Source organism: Caretta caretta, chromosome 1 (genome assembly GCF_965140235.1).
Source record: "Caretta caretta isolate rCarCar2 chromosome 1, rCarCar1.hap1, whole genome shotgun sequence".
NCBI classification, from domain to species: Eukaryota; Metazoa; Chordata; order Testudines; family Cheloniidae; genus Caretta; species Caretta caretta.
The window spans coordinates 264,161,216-264,180,700 of NC_134206.1; the positions used below are offsets into that span (position 1 = coordinate 264,161,216).

Below are 19,485 nucleotides of genomic sequence, written 5' to 3' on the forward strand. Positions count from 1 at the left end.
GCCACTCAGCCCGCTGCCAGTCTGGGGTTCTGACTGCTGGCCCCTTGCCAGCCGGGGTCCTGGCCGCAGGCCCTGCTCAGCCTGCTGCTGGCCTAGGTGAACAGAACCCCAGGCCGGCAGCGTGCTGAGCCGGCCCGCAGCATAAGATCAGCATTTTAATTGAATTTTAAATGAAGCTTCTTAAACATTTTGAAAACCTTGTTTATTTTACATATGACAATAGTTTAGTTATATAATATATAGACTTATAGAGAGAGACCTTCTAAAAAACGTTAAAATGTATTACTGGCATGCGAAACCTTAAATTAAAGTGAATAAATGAAGACTTGGCACACCACTTCTAAAAGGTTGCCGACCCCTGGGATAAAGCATCCAAGATACATAGGAATTGCGACAACTGGCTTGTGACCTACATTACCTATACAGGGGTGAAAGGACAGCTATACGCAGCAATATATGGGCCCATGCTGATGCATTTGGACATTATACATAGGGCATATAACATATTTTCAAGCACCTCATTGGTCTTGTATGATGAGCACTTTAGAATGAGGATAATCCTGAACCCCTCCCTGTGCTGAGACAAAACTGATCAGGAACTATGGTTGGAGTGCACGGTTCAGGGGCACTTGTGAACAGAACCCCATAACAATTGTGGCTATGCACTGGAAAAGCTGGTGTGTGAAGGGAGCAATGGAGCTGGTCTCAAGACACTACACGCCTGACCAGCCGAGGTTTTCATGCTGAAACTACAATGAGACAGGGAAGCATTGTCATGCATACTGTAGGGTTTGGCACGAACATGGGCATTGTGGAGGTGGGCACATATCTTCAGGCTCCCCACATTTTAAGCGCACCAGGCTAAAGGATGCTGGCAATCTACAATCCTACATGCAGCTGCCTGAGGGGAAGCCAACACAGGGTGTGGGCTGTAAGTGCCACAGGTTTTAACCATGTCTGCTTCCTTCCCCATGCTGATCACACTAAATGATCACACAGCACACACACAGCTGAGAATATGGATTGAGGGCATGGCATTGTGCACTGGGCTTATAAGAGAGCATGTAATTTGGGCAAGAAGCTCGCAGCTGGGCCTCAGGAGGGACATGACTTTGTCTTGGCACGGCAGCCGGGGCATGACCTGGAATTAACTTGTGTCCCTCTTGGATGGGCTGGCGCACCGAAAGGACACATTGGACATCATCATTATCCATTTAGGAGAAAACTACCTTAGAACGTGCCCTGGCCTCAAACTGATTTTGAAGTCCAAATGGGATATTGGACTGCTGGCAAATGTGTTTCTCTACGTGGGGACAGTGTCACCACAGATATTGGACTGCAGCATACCCACAAAAGGTGGATAGGGCCTGGAGGAAAGCCAACCAGAAAATTGCAACCTGGCTGGAGTCCAGGGGTGCTTCAGTTATCAGGCATGGCCACTTAGCCCAGAGCGCAGCTGAGCTTTACTGAGGATTGAATGTACCACTCTGATACAATTTGTTTCTGGATGATCTTGGTATTGGGTTGGCCGAACTTCTAGGTAGTGGGCTTGAGGCAGCCAAGCTAAGGTGGGCACCTCCTTGTGGCAGGCGCTGGGTAAAGGAACTTGCTGATTTAGGCTCCAGATACAAAAGGGTAACATAGTGGGTATCGTGAGGGCATCACGTCTAACCCCTAGGGGAAAATGAGAACCAGGGGTCAGGACTTTATCCTGGGGAACCACCCCACCAATGCACTTGACGGTGGTGCTGGCTATGGGGTCGAGGCCCCCTCTTGCCTCAACCCCGGAAAGGAGGAGGGATGCTAGCAGGCAATTGGAGACATGCAGAGACCCTCCTAGTATGACCCATCCCCTGCAGAGGGAGCCCCTAAAAATTGGCAAAGGGTCAATGGGGTGAAGAGACCATGCTGGGCTGTCCTCCAACGCGACCTTTGGATGTAATTTGACTAATAAAGTTTGGTATGGGTTTTAACCAGGCCACGATGTCCTTGCCTTCTTCCATCCAGTGAGCACACCAAACTGAGCAACACGCCAACATCAAATAAAAGCGAACTACTACAACCAGTCATTCAACAGAGTAGCAATAAAATCACTGGAGTAGAATGTTGCCAGATGATCAGTATATCTCCTACTTCAAACACAAATATTTTGGCTTTGCCTCAGTATCTGCCCACCATTAGTTCCTAGTCATTAACTTTGCAAATAGAGACTATTATCTTGAGACATTTCAATTCCACTGACATTGTACCATGGTTAGACAACATTGTTCGGGATCCTCATCCATTCTGATTTTTGCACTAAAGTCCTGATTTTGACAGGGCTGTTCAGGTAGTGTTGGGGATTTGACCAGTCCAAAAATAATTGGTCAGACTACATTAAAAATGGTCAAATATTTTAAAGCAATGATTTATTAGAATGATAACAAAACAAGTAAGACTTTATGGTCTCCAACAGGCTTAGCCTTAGATAGTTATTTTAACTCAAAAAACGTGAAATACAATTAAATGAAGTTCTAAAGAATGGCACCATGATGCAATCAAAAAGATAGGCTGCCCTCTATATCAGGGCATTCTTGCTGGAATATTTGATCACGATCAAGTAATAGGCAGTCAACTGACTGGCTTGCCAAGCCTAATCCCAAGTATCTTGCAAGGACAGGCTCACAGAACATTTAAAGCATCCTAACATATCCCTAAGGATAAAGCAACATTTTTTCATGACATGGTAACAAGCCATGACAATATAAAAATACCAGAATGGTGTAATGCAACAACTTTGTCCCAGAAGACAAAGTATAAAGAGGGGGTAAGAATGCAGGTTCTTGTCTTGAACGTGGCACAGAGACAAGGAAAGCATCAGAAAATGAAACTGATTAAGTAAAAGTGGGAAGCGTATTGATCAGATTGCCTCCATTGCTTACATGGTGACTCTTATGGATTCATACCACCTCCTAACACCCCACCTCCTACTGCTTAATTCCCAATTTTCAATGGTGGTACATCAAGAAAAGCTCTGTAGACTACAGTTTGAGATCCACAGCTCAGATGAATCCATTACTCACCAGATTGTGCTTAATGAGCTCCTTAGCAAACTCAAAAGATGATGAGGCATTGTCCATCAGGCTCTTGAGTTCTGCCTGAAATTAAATATTATACCTATAAAAAGTTTAGCAAAAATACCCCCACAAGTGCAGATCCACACCACATCTGAAACTGATTGGAAGGCAACTCCAGCTGTGATGAGCTGGGTTGGTGGAGGAAAACAAACACCCCCCCCTTCACTGTGATGACTGTTGCAAATGGATAATTCATACAAATGTAAAGCAAAACTTGCATTGGGAAAATGGAAAAGCCAACATGGAAACAGAAAACTTAAGTGCTCAACAATGTGAGGATTATGGATAGGTGATATCCTTTGGGGGAGGATACTGACATTATAAACGGTCATTTGTCAATAATTGTGATTAAGTATAAGGCAGATAACACAACAGGGAAAAGAAACTTGCATGGGACTTCAAATGAGACTGACAAGCCAGAAGGGCTTTACAATAGATACCTCAGCAGCCTTGCCATTGTAAAGTCGGAAGTGGTTACAAGCCTTGAGGTTAAGAGCTATGGTGCTGTCAGGAACTTGCTGAAGGTAAACAGCCAGCACCTCTTGTGACACATCATAGTAATCCAGTTTGTAGTAACATAAAGCCACATATACGTTGAGAGCCAGGTATTCCCTGAAGGGCAAAAGAGGAAGAGTTCACAGAAGCATTCATTTTCTACCAGAAATTTGTGCTGAAAAGGAATATTAAAATCTGTTATGACTTTCCCTCACCTCCCCATGTACCATTTAGAAATACAACAAATATTGAGTTCCTGAGAATAGCCTTATATGTGACTTTCTGGATTCAGCAGACAAGCACAAAACTATTGAGGGTTGGGTCTGCAGGGATGCCAACTGCATTTGTCCCACAGGAGGAAGTAATTGTATTGTGACATTTGCATATATGAAGACATTACCTTGTCATGCACGGAAACCATAATTCAACATGTACTGAGTCAATGTTACAACACATTATCCCAGCATCATGAGGGTGAAACAAGAGCTAGTTTCTTCCAAGCACTAGTGCATACAAGAATGACCTGTGAAATTTGGGGCTCGTTATTTTAGGAAATGGTGATAACCCCATGTGAAGGAATGTAAGAGAATGCAATCATTTTATTTGGACTGATGAACTAAGGTTCATCCACATAATGTATACAAGGCAATTTGACTGTTTTCCTTTGCCAAGTATATTGCATACATACAAAACTCCAAAAAGATTTCTTTAATGTCAGTAGTTACTTTTATGTCATGTATAAGTAACCTGTGAAATTCACTACTGCACAATATCAAGCCAAAAAGGACTAGACATTTACAGGAATAAGAAAAACATTTGCAGTAACAACAATTTGTAGGATAACTGTTACAAAGGTTACTGTATGCAGTGTTGTGGTAGCCATGTCAGTTCTAGTATATCAGAGAGACAAGGTGGGTAAGGTAATATCTTTTATTGGACTGACTTCTGTTCATCTGACCTGAAGAACTCTGTGCAAGCTCAAAAGCTTGTGTCTCACACCAACAAAAGTTGGTCCAATAAAAGATATTACCTCACCCACCTTGTCTCACAAAGGTTATTGATTTTTCAGGGCATAAGCTGATCATAGCCTAGGGACTGTCAGGCTGAAATTTCCTCCCAAAGCACAGAATTACACAATGATATGCATTATGGAGGTGTTTCAGCTTTCTTTGAAGCATTCAGCATTATACACTATCAGAGGCAAAAGACCATTGACCTGTTCCAGAATAGCAGTTTATACATTGCCAAGCCTTCCTTTGACTCTGGACCATGCTTCCCAGGCCAGCAGCATCTAGAGAATATTACATAGGCAGCACACTAAAAACTGTTTGTGAAGATGTGGTTGGGGGAAAACACATGCCTTGTGCTTCTCAACAGCAACATCTCCAAAGGTTTGGTTCTTTATTCACTTCCTGGCTGAGGTTGGTGGCTATAATGTGGAATCCTGGGACAGGGGTTATAACGGGAAAATGGGAATGGAAAGAATACTCAGAGCTCAAAAGGACACACAGGATCCTTGAATAAAAACAACAAGACTGAGGATTTCTTATGAAGACTGAGGTGGAAGAGAGTTCAGTAACTAAAAATTAGGGTCAGACAGGCAATCAGCCAAACAAAACAAAAGAGACAGGTACATGCTTTGTATTGTGGGTAAGACACACTCAGAACATTTTCTGCTCTGCTTGTAATTCTGTAGCATTTCATAAGAAACAGGAGAGGGGATCCCAGGATGGGTCACAGAACAAAGTACATTAAAAAAGGGGGATTAGGGTGGACACATTCTCCTTGTGCCTTATTGGTGTAACAGTTCTGATTCCAGTGACAAAATGGAGATGGCTGCATTGTCCCCTTCTTACAGAGGGAAAGACACAAAAGTATTGATACCACTACAAATAAGTTTCCAGAAGCCAAGCAATTACATGGAATGGAAACACAAATTCATCAGAGATACTGCAGTGAGGCTGAGAATGGAGGGGAGAGAAAGAGAGACACAAACCGGTTATCAAGCAGTATGCGTTTGTAGATATCAATAGCCTCTTGGTAGTGGGACCGCATATAGTGGATAGATGCCAGACTGAGCTGATCTTCTGTGATGTCCTGCAAATTCTGATGGAAGCTCATCAATTTCTTTTCATCACTGAACTAAAGAGAAAGAGACAGACAACCTCCAAAAGAGTTCAGCAAGGAAAACAAGAGCAATTAGTCATATTAATCAGGAAGGGCATACAACAATATTAAGTGAGATTGAACTGCAGCAGAGAAGATTCAGGTTAGACATTAGGAGTTGCTTTCTAAGTTTAAGACTTGTTTTGCCAATGGCGAAATCTGTTGAGGGAAGACGTAGAAAGCCATCATTGGAAATAACTGAGCTTGAGGCTAAACACACAACTATCAAGTCCGATTCAGGCATAATTAAATCTGATATGCCATGATGTAGGGGGTAACAGCAGAGAGATGGATTAGATACTCCATACTCAAAATAAATCTGTAATATAAAAATTTACTACTATAATTTGAGCTAAGAGAAAGATTTGTTGGGTTTGGATCCAAAGCTTAATTCTCAGAAACTAAGTTCCCATCCCTCTTCACCAAAAACAAAACAAAAAAACCCACAACTCTCACTGAGTAAAAGCCTATTGCAAAGACATTTCCCATAACGCTATTTTGTGGCACTAACTAGTTCTCTTTCTCCAGACCTCACATATCCAATTTCTGTGATTCCATACAGTGTAATGTAATAGTTTCCATTTAAAAGAATTGTTGCATTTTACATAACAAATGCGCAAATGTAAAATGGAGAGAGCATGGTTAACAAACAATTTTGCAATTGCATCAACATTATAAACTAGCCAAGAATGTCCATTAAATCGGACCACTCAAGTCACTTACAATTCTGATGCTTCCCCTTCTTATGTATGTTGCTGCTAGCAATGGTAATTGTGAACCCATTCTATTGCTGTTATTGCTGTTTTTTACATTAGGGATTTTTTTATTTGTTTTTTAAAAAATTGATAAGTCTCCCACATTTAAAATATCTAGCTGCTCATCTTTGCTTCATATCTCTTTCCTTTGTGCTTGTGCTGGTCATATAATAACACTCCAGCACAGCCAACAGTGCTCAAAAACAGTAATTTTATATCTTCATAGTAGTATCAACTTAGTATCTTTCATTCCAAAACCTCCTAAAGTACAGTGGAACCTCAGAGTTATGAACACCAGAGTTACGAACTAACCGGTCAACCACACACCTTATTTGGAACCGGAAGTATGCAACCAGGCAGCAGCAGAGACAAGAAAACACAAGACAAGAAAGTACAGTACAGTGTTAAATGTAAACTACTAAAAAAATAAAGGGAAAGTTTAAAAAGGTAAGGAAACGGTTTCCTGTGCTTCTTTCATTTACATTAAGAGGATTAAAAGCAGCATTTTACTTCTGCATAATAAAGCTTCAAAGCTATATTAAGTCAATGTTCAGTCATAAACTTTTGAAAGAACAACCATAATGTTTTGGTCAGAGTTACAAACATTTCAGATTTCAGAGTAGCAGCCGTGTTAGTCTATATTCGCAAAAAGAAAAGGAGTACTTGTGGCACCTTAGAGACTAACCAATTTATTTGAGCATAAGCTTTTGTGAGCTACAGCTCACTTCATCAGATGCATTCAGTGGAAAATACAGTGGGGAGATTTATATACATAGAGAACATGAAACAATGGGTGTTACCATACACACTGTAACCAGAGTGATCACTTAAGGTGAGCTATTACCAGCAGGAGAGCGGGGGCGGGGGGCTAAGGGGGGGACCTTTTGTAGTGATAATCAAGGTGGGCCATTTCCAGCAGTTGACAAGAACGTCTGAGGAACAGTGCAGGGGGGGATGGTGGGATGGAAATTGTTTAAATCATGGTGGAATTCCTCAAGGGCTTCTTTTCCATGGGTCCAGATGATAATGATGTCATCAATGTAGCGCAAGCAGAGTAGGGGCATTAGGGGACGAGAGCTGAGGAAGCGTTGTTCTAAGTCAGCCATAAAAATGTTGGCATACTGTGGGGACATGCGGGTACCCATAGCAGTGCCGCTGATTTGAAGGTATACATTGTCCCCAAATGTGAAATAGTTATGGTTGAGGACAAAGTCACAGAGTTCAGCCACCAGGTTTGCCGTGACATTATCGGGGATAGTGTTCCTGATGGCTTGTAGTCCATCTTCGTGTGCAATGTTGGTGTAGAGGGCTTCTACATCCATAGTGGTCAGGATGGTGTTTTCAGGAAGATCACTGATGGATTGTAGTTTCCTCAGGAAGTCAGTGGTGTCCCGAAGATAGCTGGGAGTGCTGGTAGCGTAGGGCCTGAGGAGGGAGTCTACATAGCCAGACAATCCTGCTGTCAGGGTGCCAATGCCTGAGATGATGGGGCGTCCAGGATTTCCAGGTTTATGGATCTTGGGTAGCAGATACAATACCCCGGGTTGGGGTTCCAGGGGTGTTTTTGCAACGAAGCCCGTTGCCAACTGTGGCCACATATCTATTCAGGGGACACCATCACAGGGTCTTATCCCATCAGCCACACTATCAGAGGCTTGTTCACCTGCACATCTACCAATGTGATATATGCCATCATGTGCCAGCAATGCCCCTCTGCCATGTACATTGGTCAAACTGGACAGTCTCTACGTAAAAGAATAGGACTCAAATCAGACGTCAAGAATTATAACATTCAAAAACCAGTCGGAGAACACTTCAATCTCTCAGGTCACTCGATTACAGACCTAAAGGTGGCAATACTTCAACAAAAAAACTTCAAAAACAGACTCCAACGAGAGACTGCTGAATTGGAATTAATTTGCAAACTGGATACAATTAACTTAGGCTTGAATAGAGACTGGGAGTGGATGGGTCATTATACAAAGTAAAACTATTTCCCCATGTTTATTCTCCCCTCCACCCCCCCCCCCCCCCCGTTCCTCAGACGTTCCTGTCAACTGCTAGAACTGGCCCACCTTGATTATCACTACAAAAGGTCCCCCCCACCCCGCTCTCCTGCTGGTAATAGCTCACCTTAAGTGATCACTCTGGTTACAGTGTGTATGGTAACACCCATTGTTTCATGTTCTCTATGTATATAAATCTCCCCACTGTATTTTCCACTGAATGCAACCGACGAAGTGAGCTGTAGCTCACGAAAGCTTATGCTCAAATAAATTTGTTAGTCTCTAAGGTGCCACAAGTAAACAGTTCAGAGTTAGGAACAACCTCCATTCCCAAGGTGTTTGTAACTCCGAGGATCTACTGTACTTTGCAGACTATATTCATAGCGATTGTTCAATCACCATTGGAGTGTAAACACCTCTGGGTGTTAGTCAATTTGTGCCAATGCCACTACACAACAGATTTTAGGCAAGGAAATGAAAGTTATGTTTTCAAATAAACCTGCAGAGAGACTTAGGTAGACAGAATGCAACTATCCAAATTAGAATTTGGCTGGGACAACAGGGTTAACAGGAGTTTTTGCAGAAAGTGCCAATATCTGGGTTTTATCTCTCACCCAAAACACAGCTTCTCTAGAAATAGTGCCCTTTTGCTGCATGTTGGAGCACGGCACAAAAATGAGTCAGAGGGAATAATGGACTATCTACTGATGCCCAAACATCTAATGAGGACCCAATCCAGCAAAGCACTTAAGCAAATTCTTAACTTTAACCATATTCATATCCTTAAAGTTAAGCATATGCTTACCCGTTTTGCTAGATTTGGGGCTTGAATAACAAATACCACTCCTTGCAGCACTTGGGATTTCTGTGACCTTGCTTAGGTTATAAGGTCTTACAAAATTCACAGCAGCTTTATAATACATACATAATAAAGACTTTTGTTGGGAAGTGGAGGGCTTAGAATAGTAGCATTTTATCTGTACTTTTGTCAAGTTTAAAAGGCCACTGTGAAAGACAATCCAATTTTACCAACACATTTACTCTGAAAAAAGCACATCTTGCTGTGGTTGTCTTTTTAACCTTTGATGTTTCTAAATTGACATAGCCATTTATTCACAAGTGGTTCATGCCATGGAGATAAAAGTTCCCTTGTTAGTAATAAACTGATCTATTTATAGAAAAAAAGCAATCCAATTTGCAGGCTAGAAGTGAAGGAGCTCTCATGAGTGGGCTAGGATAAGACTGGACCAACTCCTCTAAAATCTGTTTAATTATTCTTGAACATACCAAGATGAAACAAAGTGAAGGTTGTGCCTCAATCATTGTTGAAATGAAACGAAATCTCCCTGCTATAAACAAGATTGTGTTTTGGGGGAACTGAATAGCTCAGGAGATTTTTATATTTTTCAACAGTCTTTTTACTTAAAATTAGGTCTGTCAAGTGATTAAAAAAATTAATCGCAATTAATCACAATTAATCACGCTGTTAAAAAATAGAATACCATTTATTTAAATATTTTTGGATGTTTTCTACATTTTCAAATATATTGATTTCAATTACAACATAGAATATGAAGTGTACAGTGCTCACTTTACATTTATTCTGGATTGCAAATATTTGCAATGTAAAAACAAAAGAAATAGTATTTTTCAATCCACCTTATACAAGTACTGTAGTGCAATCTCTTTAGCATGAAAGTTGAACTTACAAATGTAGAATTATGTAGAAAAAAATAACTGCATTCAAAAATAAAACAATTGTAAAACTTTAGAGCCCTCAAATCCACTCAGTCCTACTTCAGCCAATCACTCAGACAAACAAGTTTGCAAGAGATAATGCTGCCCACTTCTTTACGTCACCTGAAAGTGAGAACAGGCATTCACATGCTACTGTTGTAGCTGGCGTCACAAAATATTTTCATGCCAGATCCGCTAAAGATTCATATGTCCCTTTATGCATCAACCACCATTCCAGAGGACACGCGTCCATGTTGATGACAGGTTCTGCTTGATAACGGTCCAAAGCAGAGCAGACCGACGGACACGTGTTTATTTTCATCATCTGAGTCAGATGCCACCAGCAGAAGGTTGATTTTCTTTTTGGTGATTTGGGTTCTGTAGTTTCTGCATCAAAGTGTTGCTCTTTTAAGACTTCTGAACACATGCTCCACACCTCGTCCCTCTGAGATTTTGGATAGCACTTCAGATTCTTAAACCTTGGGTCAAGTGCTGTAGCTATTTTTAGAAATCTCACATTGGTACCTTCTTTGCTTTTTGTCAAATGTGCTGTGAAAGTGTTCTTAAAATGAACAACTTGTGCTGGGTCATCATCTGAGACTGCTATAACATGAAATATATGGCAGAACATGGGTTAAACAGAACAGGAGACATATAATTCTACCCCAAGGAGTTCAGTTGCAAATTTAATTAACGCATTATTTTTTTTAACAAGCATAATCAGCATGAAAACGTCCTCTGGAATGGTGGTCGAAGCATGAAGAGGCAGACAAATGTTTAGCATATCTGGCACATAAATACCGTGCAACACAGCTACAAAAGTGCTACGCGAATGCCTGTTCTCACTTTCAGGTGACATTATAAATAAGAGGCAGGCAGCAATATCTCCCATAAATGTAAACAAACGTGTCTGTCCTAGTGATTGGCTGCACAAGAAGTAGGACTGAGTGGACTTGTAGGCTCTAAAGTTTTCCACTGTTTTGTTTCTGAGTGCAGTTATATAATGTGACAAAGTTCCTCCTTTGCCTTGGTGGGTCCTGTGCTTATTGGCAGATTTGCTTGCCTCAGAGATTCACGGCAGCCCTCAGTTTGGCCACTTTTGCTAGTGCATCAAACCTGCTGTTCACACAGCTAACCTCATCACTGGCCAGCATGGGAAAAAGGAAGGAGAACAATCCCCGCACTCTCTGCTGATTCACCATGTGGGTCGGGGAAAAGCCCAGAGACTTTCCCCTCTGGTGGAACCCACAGTCCAGGTCAAGTCCTCCTGTGTCTGATCAGGAGCTGGGAGGTTTGGGGGGAACCTGGACCCGCCCTCTACTCTGAGTTCCAGTCCAGGGCCCTGTGGACTGCAGCTGTCTAGAGTGCCTCCTGGAACAGCTGCGCAACAGCTGCAACTCCCTGGGCTACTTCCCCATGGCATCCTCCCAACACCTTCTTTATCCCCACCACAGGATCTTCCTCCTGGTGTCTGATAATGCTTGTACTCCTCAGTCCTCCAGCAGTCCGCCTTCTCTTTCTCAGCTCCTAGTGCCTCTTGCTCCCAGCTCCTCGCATGCACGCCACAGACTGAAGTGAGGTCCTTTTTAAACTCAGGTGCCTTGATTAGCCAGCCTGCCCTAATTGATTCTAGCAGCTTCTTAATTGGCTCCAGGTGTCCTAATTAGCCTGCCTGCCTGCCGGAATTTGTTCCAGCAAGTTCCTTCTTGTTCTGGAACTGCCCCTGTTACCTTACTCAGGGAAAATGGACCTGCTTAATCTGGGACTAATATATCTGCCTTCTAACACTCTCCTGTAGCCATCTGGCCTGACCCTGTCTCAGTAACAAAAAAAAAAAAAAAAATCTACATTTGTAAGTTGCACTTTCACAATAAAGAGATTGCACTACAGTACCTATATGAGGTGAACTGAAAAATACTATTTGTTTTGTTTATCATTTTTACAATGCAAATATTTGTAATAACAAATAATAATATAAAGTGAGCACTATATACTTTGTATTCTGTGTTGTAATTGAAATCAATGTATTTGAAAATGTAGAAAAACGTCAAAAAATATTTAATAAATTTCAATTGGTAATCTATTGTTTAACAGTGCAATTAATCGTGATTAAAAAAAATTATTCACGGTTAAAAACATTAATTAATCGCGTGAGTTAACTGCAATTAATCGACAGCCCTACTTAAAATGTTAGTTCCAAGATGCGCCCACCTAGGAAGAACTAGATGATCTTAGAAGAAAGGAAGTGGAAGTAGCTGGTCCTAGGGTGGCAACAGCCAAAAAATACCATCAGATTGTTTCTATTAGGCCTATGTGAAGTGAACTGGTGGGTCTCATTCTAGTTCCTAGCAGACCGGTGTCTCCTCTGAGTTCCCCTCTTACACCTACAGATGATTCCTCTATGTCAGATTAATGCAGTTGTGTTAGTGGTTGGGAAGGTTTGTTCTGCTGCTACCCATTGATGTACCTATCCTGCGGACACATTCTGGAAGGTTGTCAATCCAGCACCAATTACAGTTCAAATTTCAGAAAGAAACATGAAGTGTGAGCAAAGAGACATACATACCTTATGTGCTAGGTGAAACAGCAGACGATTCTGGAGTCGACTTTTCGGTGCTGAAAGAAAAATCCAACAGTACGTTTCAGAGCCCTGGTACTAATACAAGGAACATTTCTAATTCAAGTTTTCCCTCACTGTTTGTAAGACACCCTCATAAACACTACTAGCTTGTTCAAGCACACCTCACTGACCCACCCACCCCACATAGCCTATAGCTGAACTTCTTCGCAATTTCTCACAATCTTGCCACCGTTTAGGTGTCTTCCTGTATTTCTCATCTTCATCAGCTCTACAGCTCTTTTTAATTCTCTGCTGAACACACATTTTTCCCATGCCTTTGCCTCTTGCCTTCCTTAACTCCATGGCTTTATTACTTCTCTCTAAAACATTTAGTACATTTGACAGAGTTTGTATGAAAGATGCTATACAAAGCACGCTGAGCACAATGCATCTCAAAAGAAATACAGGCAACCAACCCTTAATCAAGGCTTCAAGTACCATGTGCCACAATTGATGTAAATTATGTTGCAAGACCCTTAAAAATTACACGGCAATATTCCTGGAATTATGAGGCAAGGCATTGCACAGCAGAGAACCCAGGCACTACGCCACCCTCCTACAACACTATCTATTTAGGCCTGCTAACACAAATCAGCTCTAACTTATTGTATCAATTTAGATGGAATAAATGGGCCCGAAAGTGTCGAAGGTATTATAACCTAGTCACTGTCCAACATTAAAGAGTTTTAAATAAATTTCAGGATTTGGTATACAGAGACTTTTGTCTGCTGAGTACCACGGCAAATACACCATTAAAATCATTTTAACCTTTTAATAAAGATACAGAAAAGGAAAAAACAGTTAAAGCATTTGAAATGTAAAATAGTAAATAAGGCTTTCTTTTTAACAACAGCCCTTGTTCCTTTAGCTGGAGAGAAATTTTAGACCGCCAGCCTCTTAGATGGTATTAAAGATATCTGTTGTCCTTTTGGGGAAAAATACAAGAGTCCCCTCCACTCAATACTTAGTCCTGCCTTGAGTGCAGGAGACTGGACTAAAAAATTCTTGAGGTCCCTTGCAGTTCTACCATTCTATGATTCTATAAATTAATTAAGATGGGCTGGAGTTGTTATTGCTGCTGCTGTTAAAATTTGATCTCATTTCTAAGAAGACAAAACAAGAAAAAAAACACACAAAAGGTGTGGGTGAGGAGTGGGGGGTGGAAACAGAAAATGTAGCTTCTGTCTCTGGTGCTGACTTTCACTTGCAACTTCATTGCTGGAGAAACACAGGCCCAGCACACAATCTTATCAGCCACTCTGAGATCTGGCAAACTTGTACGAGCACTGGGCTTTGTAGGGCATCCCTTTCAGTTGCTTCTTTCTGGTCACAGGCTTAGCAATGTTGCAAAATATGCAGTCTTGGGTGGGTAAGCCAGACTTTTATTATACAGAAGGAAAAAGCAGAGGGATAGAAGAGAGAAGATATAAGGCAGGGAAGGAAAAAGAACACATGGGAATGGTGCAAGAGAGAGACAAAATCTCTCCTCCCAGGTGTGTTCAGGTTTCAGCCAAACCTGATGGAGGAAGAGATGTCATCTGGCTCCCTCTCTCTGGCATGGTTTTGTCAGGCCATCTTTCAGGATCAGGATGACAAAGGCGCGAGGTCCCAGGAGATGGTGGAAGTGGCAGCCACGATGGTAAAGCTTGCTCCAGTAGCCAATTTTTCTCCCAAGTCTCTTTTTTAAGTCCCCCAAAATGGAGTGATGGGTAGAACAGCCCATTTCCTCATTATTTTTTCCACCATTAGGCATAATATCCAGCACACCAACTTTGGTTAATTGATTTCTGGATCCACATTCTTCTTGTTTACCAAGCATGATCTTAACACAGCCCTTAAGTTATATCTATAGCCCTTTCTGTTTGGACTAATTCAGTCTGTCTCACTTTTGCATCTTTTCTCATCAACATTTGTTGATATAGGACGGTTATTGTGACATCTTATGAACTAATACTCTCTTTTTACAGTTGAGCTCACAGTTTAGAGTAAATTTGTAGGCCCAATTATCACAACAAATCTCTCTTCCTTCTCTGTGTAAAGATGTATGTGGCAGCAGTTGGCAGGAAGAACAGGGAGTTTTGAGAAGGAGATTGCATACAGGGAGCTGTTCATATTCAAATCAAGAGGAGGGGAGTTTACAGAAAGCACCTCCTCTGTGGAGCTCCTAAACTTCACTGCAGCCAACCCTGTTCTGCCAAGATTGGGAACTCCATAGGGCACACATCCCCAGCTGTGGAGCTCTTAAGACGTACACCTTAAGAGCTCCACAACTGAAGTTGCTTATCCTACAGAGCTACTAAGCTCTGCTGGGAAAGTCCTTCTTCCAAAATGCATTGATGACTCTTATGAATGAATCTTTTACAGATTTCATTATTAAACAGTCTATTATATAACACCAGAAATAAACCTTTAATTAAAACAATAATAAAACAAAATTCAAAGTGACACAATGCAGTGAAGGGCAGAACACAAGAGGAGGGGCGTAAGCCACAAGCGAGTATATGCCTGGCCTCTGCCACTTCTTGTTCTTGGGCCTTCCAGTGTTAAGTAGTGAGGCTCGAAGTTATCAGGGGTTCTAGGTAGCTCAAAAGAGCTCGGCTCCCGGGAGCAACTGTTCTCACTTTTCTGAGTGTGGGTCTGTGAAGGGAAAGGCCTCTGCAGGGAGCAGATGCTGATGCAGGGAGCAGATGCTGATGTTCCCAGTACCCTATGTTGCCCAGGGGCTACAGGACATGGCTGGGTCCTGGTTTAGAGCACTGCATTGCCTGCTGCCCCAACAGCAGCACATGCTGCAGCAAAGCATTCTGGCTTTGTATTGTCTCTGCATCTCTACCTTTCTCCACAGTGTCTTTTGCCATGGTAACACTGTCCCTGGTGACTGTGATGCTGTCTTTGGCCAATCCAACTACTTCTCTGGAGAGCTCCATTTCTTTTTCCCTCTCCGACCTCAAGTACAACAGCCACCTCTTCATTGATCTGGGGGGTCTTGGGGAGTCTGCAATAAGGTCTGTGAACATTTAATCCTGAGTTCTCTGTCTCCCCTACCCCAGTTGGCAAGCTGCTCAGCTGTTGATAAAGGTCCTGACCTTGAGGGTCTGGCTGCTGCAGGTGCCACGGTTGTGGGAGTAAAAAAACTACCAAAAAACCACAAGCAGTTATTGTTCAAATTCCAGATAGGCTATTCTAGCATTATTTTTATATATAGTTCTGCTTTCCCTCCCTGACAGTCTTCCTAGTCTTGGGGTAATCTCAGAGATATTAAGTGGTGTGTGCATGAGGGGAACTGTATTGGGATTTTTGTATATGATGTTTAAATTTGTGTTGTGCCTTGGAGACTGGGTGTGTTCATTGGAAATTATGATCCTGGTTAGGGTTTGCAGTTTTGCTGTGCCTTGGAGGCGTTTATATGTTGTCAGAGAGGTTAATGGGCGACATCTGGGGGTGAACTGGACAGTAATCCCCACTGCATCCCCTTTAGGCTGTCCTGACTCTTGATTACACTGAGACAGGTGACCAGGAGGCAAATAATTGCCTTATTCAAGAAAGAAAAGGACAGGCCAGCGATTTACACTGTGAAGTTATTCACCAAGAAGTATTACAGGAGAAGAAGGGAATTGCAAACTATACCGTGCAGCTATTCTGCATAACATCTGGACCAAAATAAAGCAATTTCTCAGTCTTAGCCTCTGCAAACAAAAACAGTGTTCTGCACTGCCTGCCTGAAGCATTCATATTCCCAGTCCTTCTATGAAACCCTGTGTAAAGCAGTTAAAGAGCTTTGCAATGCCTAAGGTAAAGCTCTTTTCCTGTAAGAATGCACGTTACAGGGCACTTATACCTCAGCAGGGAGCTGTGGTCTTTGTACCTTTATGGGCATGCAATGTTCATAATTACCTCATGTAAAGTGAGAATACTAACTAAACTTTTTTTTCTGTAAGCACTGTCTCAATGAGCTGTTGAATTTCTGACAACTGAATGTTTTCAGTATTCATATATGCTGAGGGACAGGAGGTGGTGTACAGACTATGGCTGTGCCATGATGCCAGATGCCATTTTGAGCTGGCAAACAGAGTTGGGGGAGGGTGACATTTGCCAGGTAGGAAAGATGTGGGGAGGGGAAGGAAAATAGATAGATAGGCACATGCTGTCCAGGGTGTTCACTTCAAAATGGTTGAAAGTTGGGGCTTTATCATGAGACAGAGGCCTACTGCTCAGCTGAAGCAGCCACCATTTTGAAAATGTGTACAGGTGGGCCAAATGGACAGCGTGGGCCAAAGGAAGAGAGGGAGGCAGGGGCTGGAGACTCATAAAGGCTCTCCTCTGCCTAAAATGTTCACATCTGCCTAAAATGGCTGCAGCTGTTAGGCACTCAGAACAGAAGCTAGCACAGTATTAGAGCATAATTAATAAAATAATAATAGTAAATTGTAAAGATAGACTCTTACATGACAAGATTTCCTCAATAGGATCTCAGATCCAGGCTGGGTTTCTGGCTGGGAGTTGGGTGCACTTCCTACCTGGCCAGCATCAGGGTCCTGAGTCCCAAAGAGATCCTGGCTTTCTGGTAACAGCTCATCTCTGGCTTCCTTGTGTTTATCCTTGGATGACTCTTGCTTCTTGTCCTCAGGGATTTGGGGGGGTGGGAGGTTCAGTAGTGTAATTGTAATTGATCAAAATCCTGTCCAGCTCCTCAAAAGATCAACAGGTCACATTTCCACTGCCAGAGCTTTTCCTGGTATCCTCGGTTTAATGTACATTCTCCTGAGCTGTTTGCATCAGTACGCATCTCAGTTATTATGCCCCTTTGCAGACATGTGCTTAGCAATGTCCACAAAACCATCTTTATTCCAGTGGTTGTTCACAAGAGCTTCCTGCATTGATGCTTCTCCCCAGATGGCAATGAGATCTAGGGTCCCAGCATGGCTTTAAGTGGCTATTAAAGGCATGTGGTAAGGCTTCTGGATTAATATTGCAGCAAGGCTGATACACTCATATCCATGAGCAAATGGGCAAATTCTAACCCTGCGCTAGTTTTTAAACAGGGGAGGAGACATCTGGTCAACTTGACCCCAGAGCAGTGCACACAAGTAAACAGACAGGTCATTTTAACAGTTGCCCACAAAGCAGTGTAGGATAGCAGTTGGACTGCCAAAGCAGTGCACAGCAACTGCGTGCACACAAAACTGAACTAACTCAATTTGCATCAAACTTAGTTCACTTTGAAAGAGGACTCCAAAGTTCATGATAAATGAGGAGTTAGTGTGCTATAATGAACTGTACTATCTGTACACAAGCATATTCAAACTGGATTAACTCAGTTTAGTGAATCAGGTTTGATCATTTTTAGAAAATGCTGTGAAACCTTCCTCTTTGAGAAAGCCTTTCTACCAAAGCAAGAATGACACTTGCAACACTGACACCTCACAACTACATGAACAATCCCACCCTCCCCACTCAACCCCTCCTCCCCAAAACAAATCAACGAACCTAAACAATAAACCAAGAGACAAAACACCCAACTCCAAGCAGGGCTTTTATCCTGAAAAGGGAGAAGAGTCAGAGACTCCATGAAGTCCACTAGGCACTTCACTACCAATATTGATTTTAAATGGAATTTGATTTTATTCAAATACTACACTGAGATAAGACAGAAAATGATGGGTAACTTCTCAAAGTAAAACTTCAGTGAGAATTTTAGACAGGCAGAATGGGATTGGAATTGGGTTCTCACCCCTCCTCTTTCAGACAGTGCCATGGGAACTTTAGGACCCTTTCTTGCAACAGCCAAGTCCTCCTGCAAGATATTGAGCATCCCCAACTCCAACAGAAGTTTTCAATAGGTAAGTGAACTCAGCACCTTGCACATATTAGCCCCCAAATGTCTAAACTGATTTGGTTCAGCACTGACTCATAAACCAGCACATCATCTATTGAATCACTCCAAGTCTATATAGGGCCCTACCCATGTCAGGGAGAACAACTGTACTGTTGCCTACATTTCATTTTCTGTCAGTTGTGCTGCTCTAGTTAGCTTCAGTAGCACTGGCTCACAGATATGGAAAAAATCAACAGAACAGTAACTCCCTGTCGCTACAACTACATCACAAACTGAGTTTTAGATCTTTAAATAACAAAAATGTAAGGCTGGAAAGGACACTGAGCGTTGATATAGTCCATCCCACCACATTTGAGGCAGGACCATCCCTGAAAGGTGTTTGTTCAACTTACTCTTAAAAACCTTCAATGACGGGGATTCTACAACCTCCCTTAGTAACCTATTCCAGTTCTCAACTACCCTTATGGGTTAGGAAGTTTTCCTAATATCTAACAAACTCCCTTGCTGCAGATTAAGCTATTACTTCTTGTCCTAACTTCAGTGGACATGGAGAACAACTGACCATTTATAACAGCCCTTAACATATTTGAAGGCTGTTATCAGGTTCTCCCCCCACCACTCCCACCCCCAAGTCTTCTTTTCTCAAGATTAAACATGACCAGTTTTTTTTTAACCTTTCCTCATAAGTCAGGATTTCTAAACCTTTTATCAGTTCTGTTGCTCTCCTCTAGTCCCTCTCCAGTTTGTCCATATT

The 19,485-nt window shown here is 42.1% G+C and overlaps 1 protein-coding gene across 3 annotated transcripts in view; it reads right to left on the reverse strand.

The window, feature by feature from the left end:
- The window catches only part of IFT56 (intraflagellar transport 56), an 83,046-nt gene that overhangs the window by 44,921 nt on the left and 18,640 nt on the right, over positions 1–19,485 (reverse strand). For 2 of the 3 annotated variants that reach the window (XM_048835326.2, XM_048835327.2), the window contains 4 exons: positions 12,842–12,891; positions 5,608–5,753; positions 3,557–3,728; positions 3,063–3,137 (listed from right to left, as the gene is read on the reverse strand). In XM_048835326.2, coding sequence (XP_048691283.1) covers positions 3,063–3,137; positions 3,557–3,728; positions 5,608–5,753; positions 12,842–12,891 — 443 coding nt within the window. Of the gene's footprint in view, positions 1–3,062; positions 3,138–3,556; positions 3,729–5,607; positions 5,754–12,841; positions 12,892–17,340; positions 17,479–19,485 lie in introns of those variants that run through there. The other variant, XM_048835328.2, reaches the window with a different exon arrangement.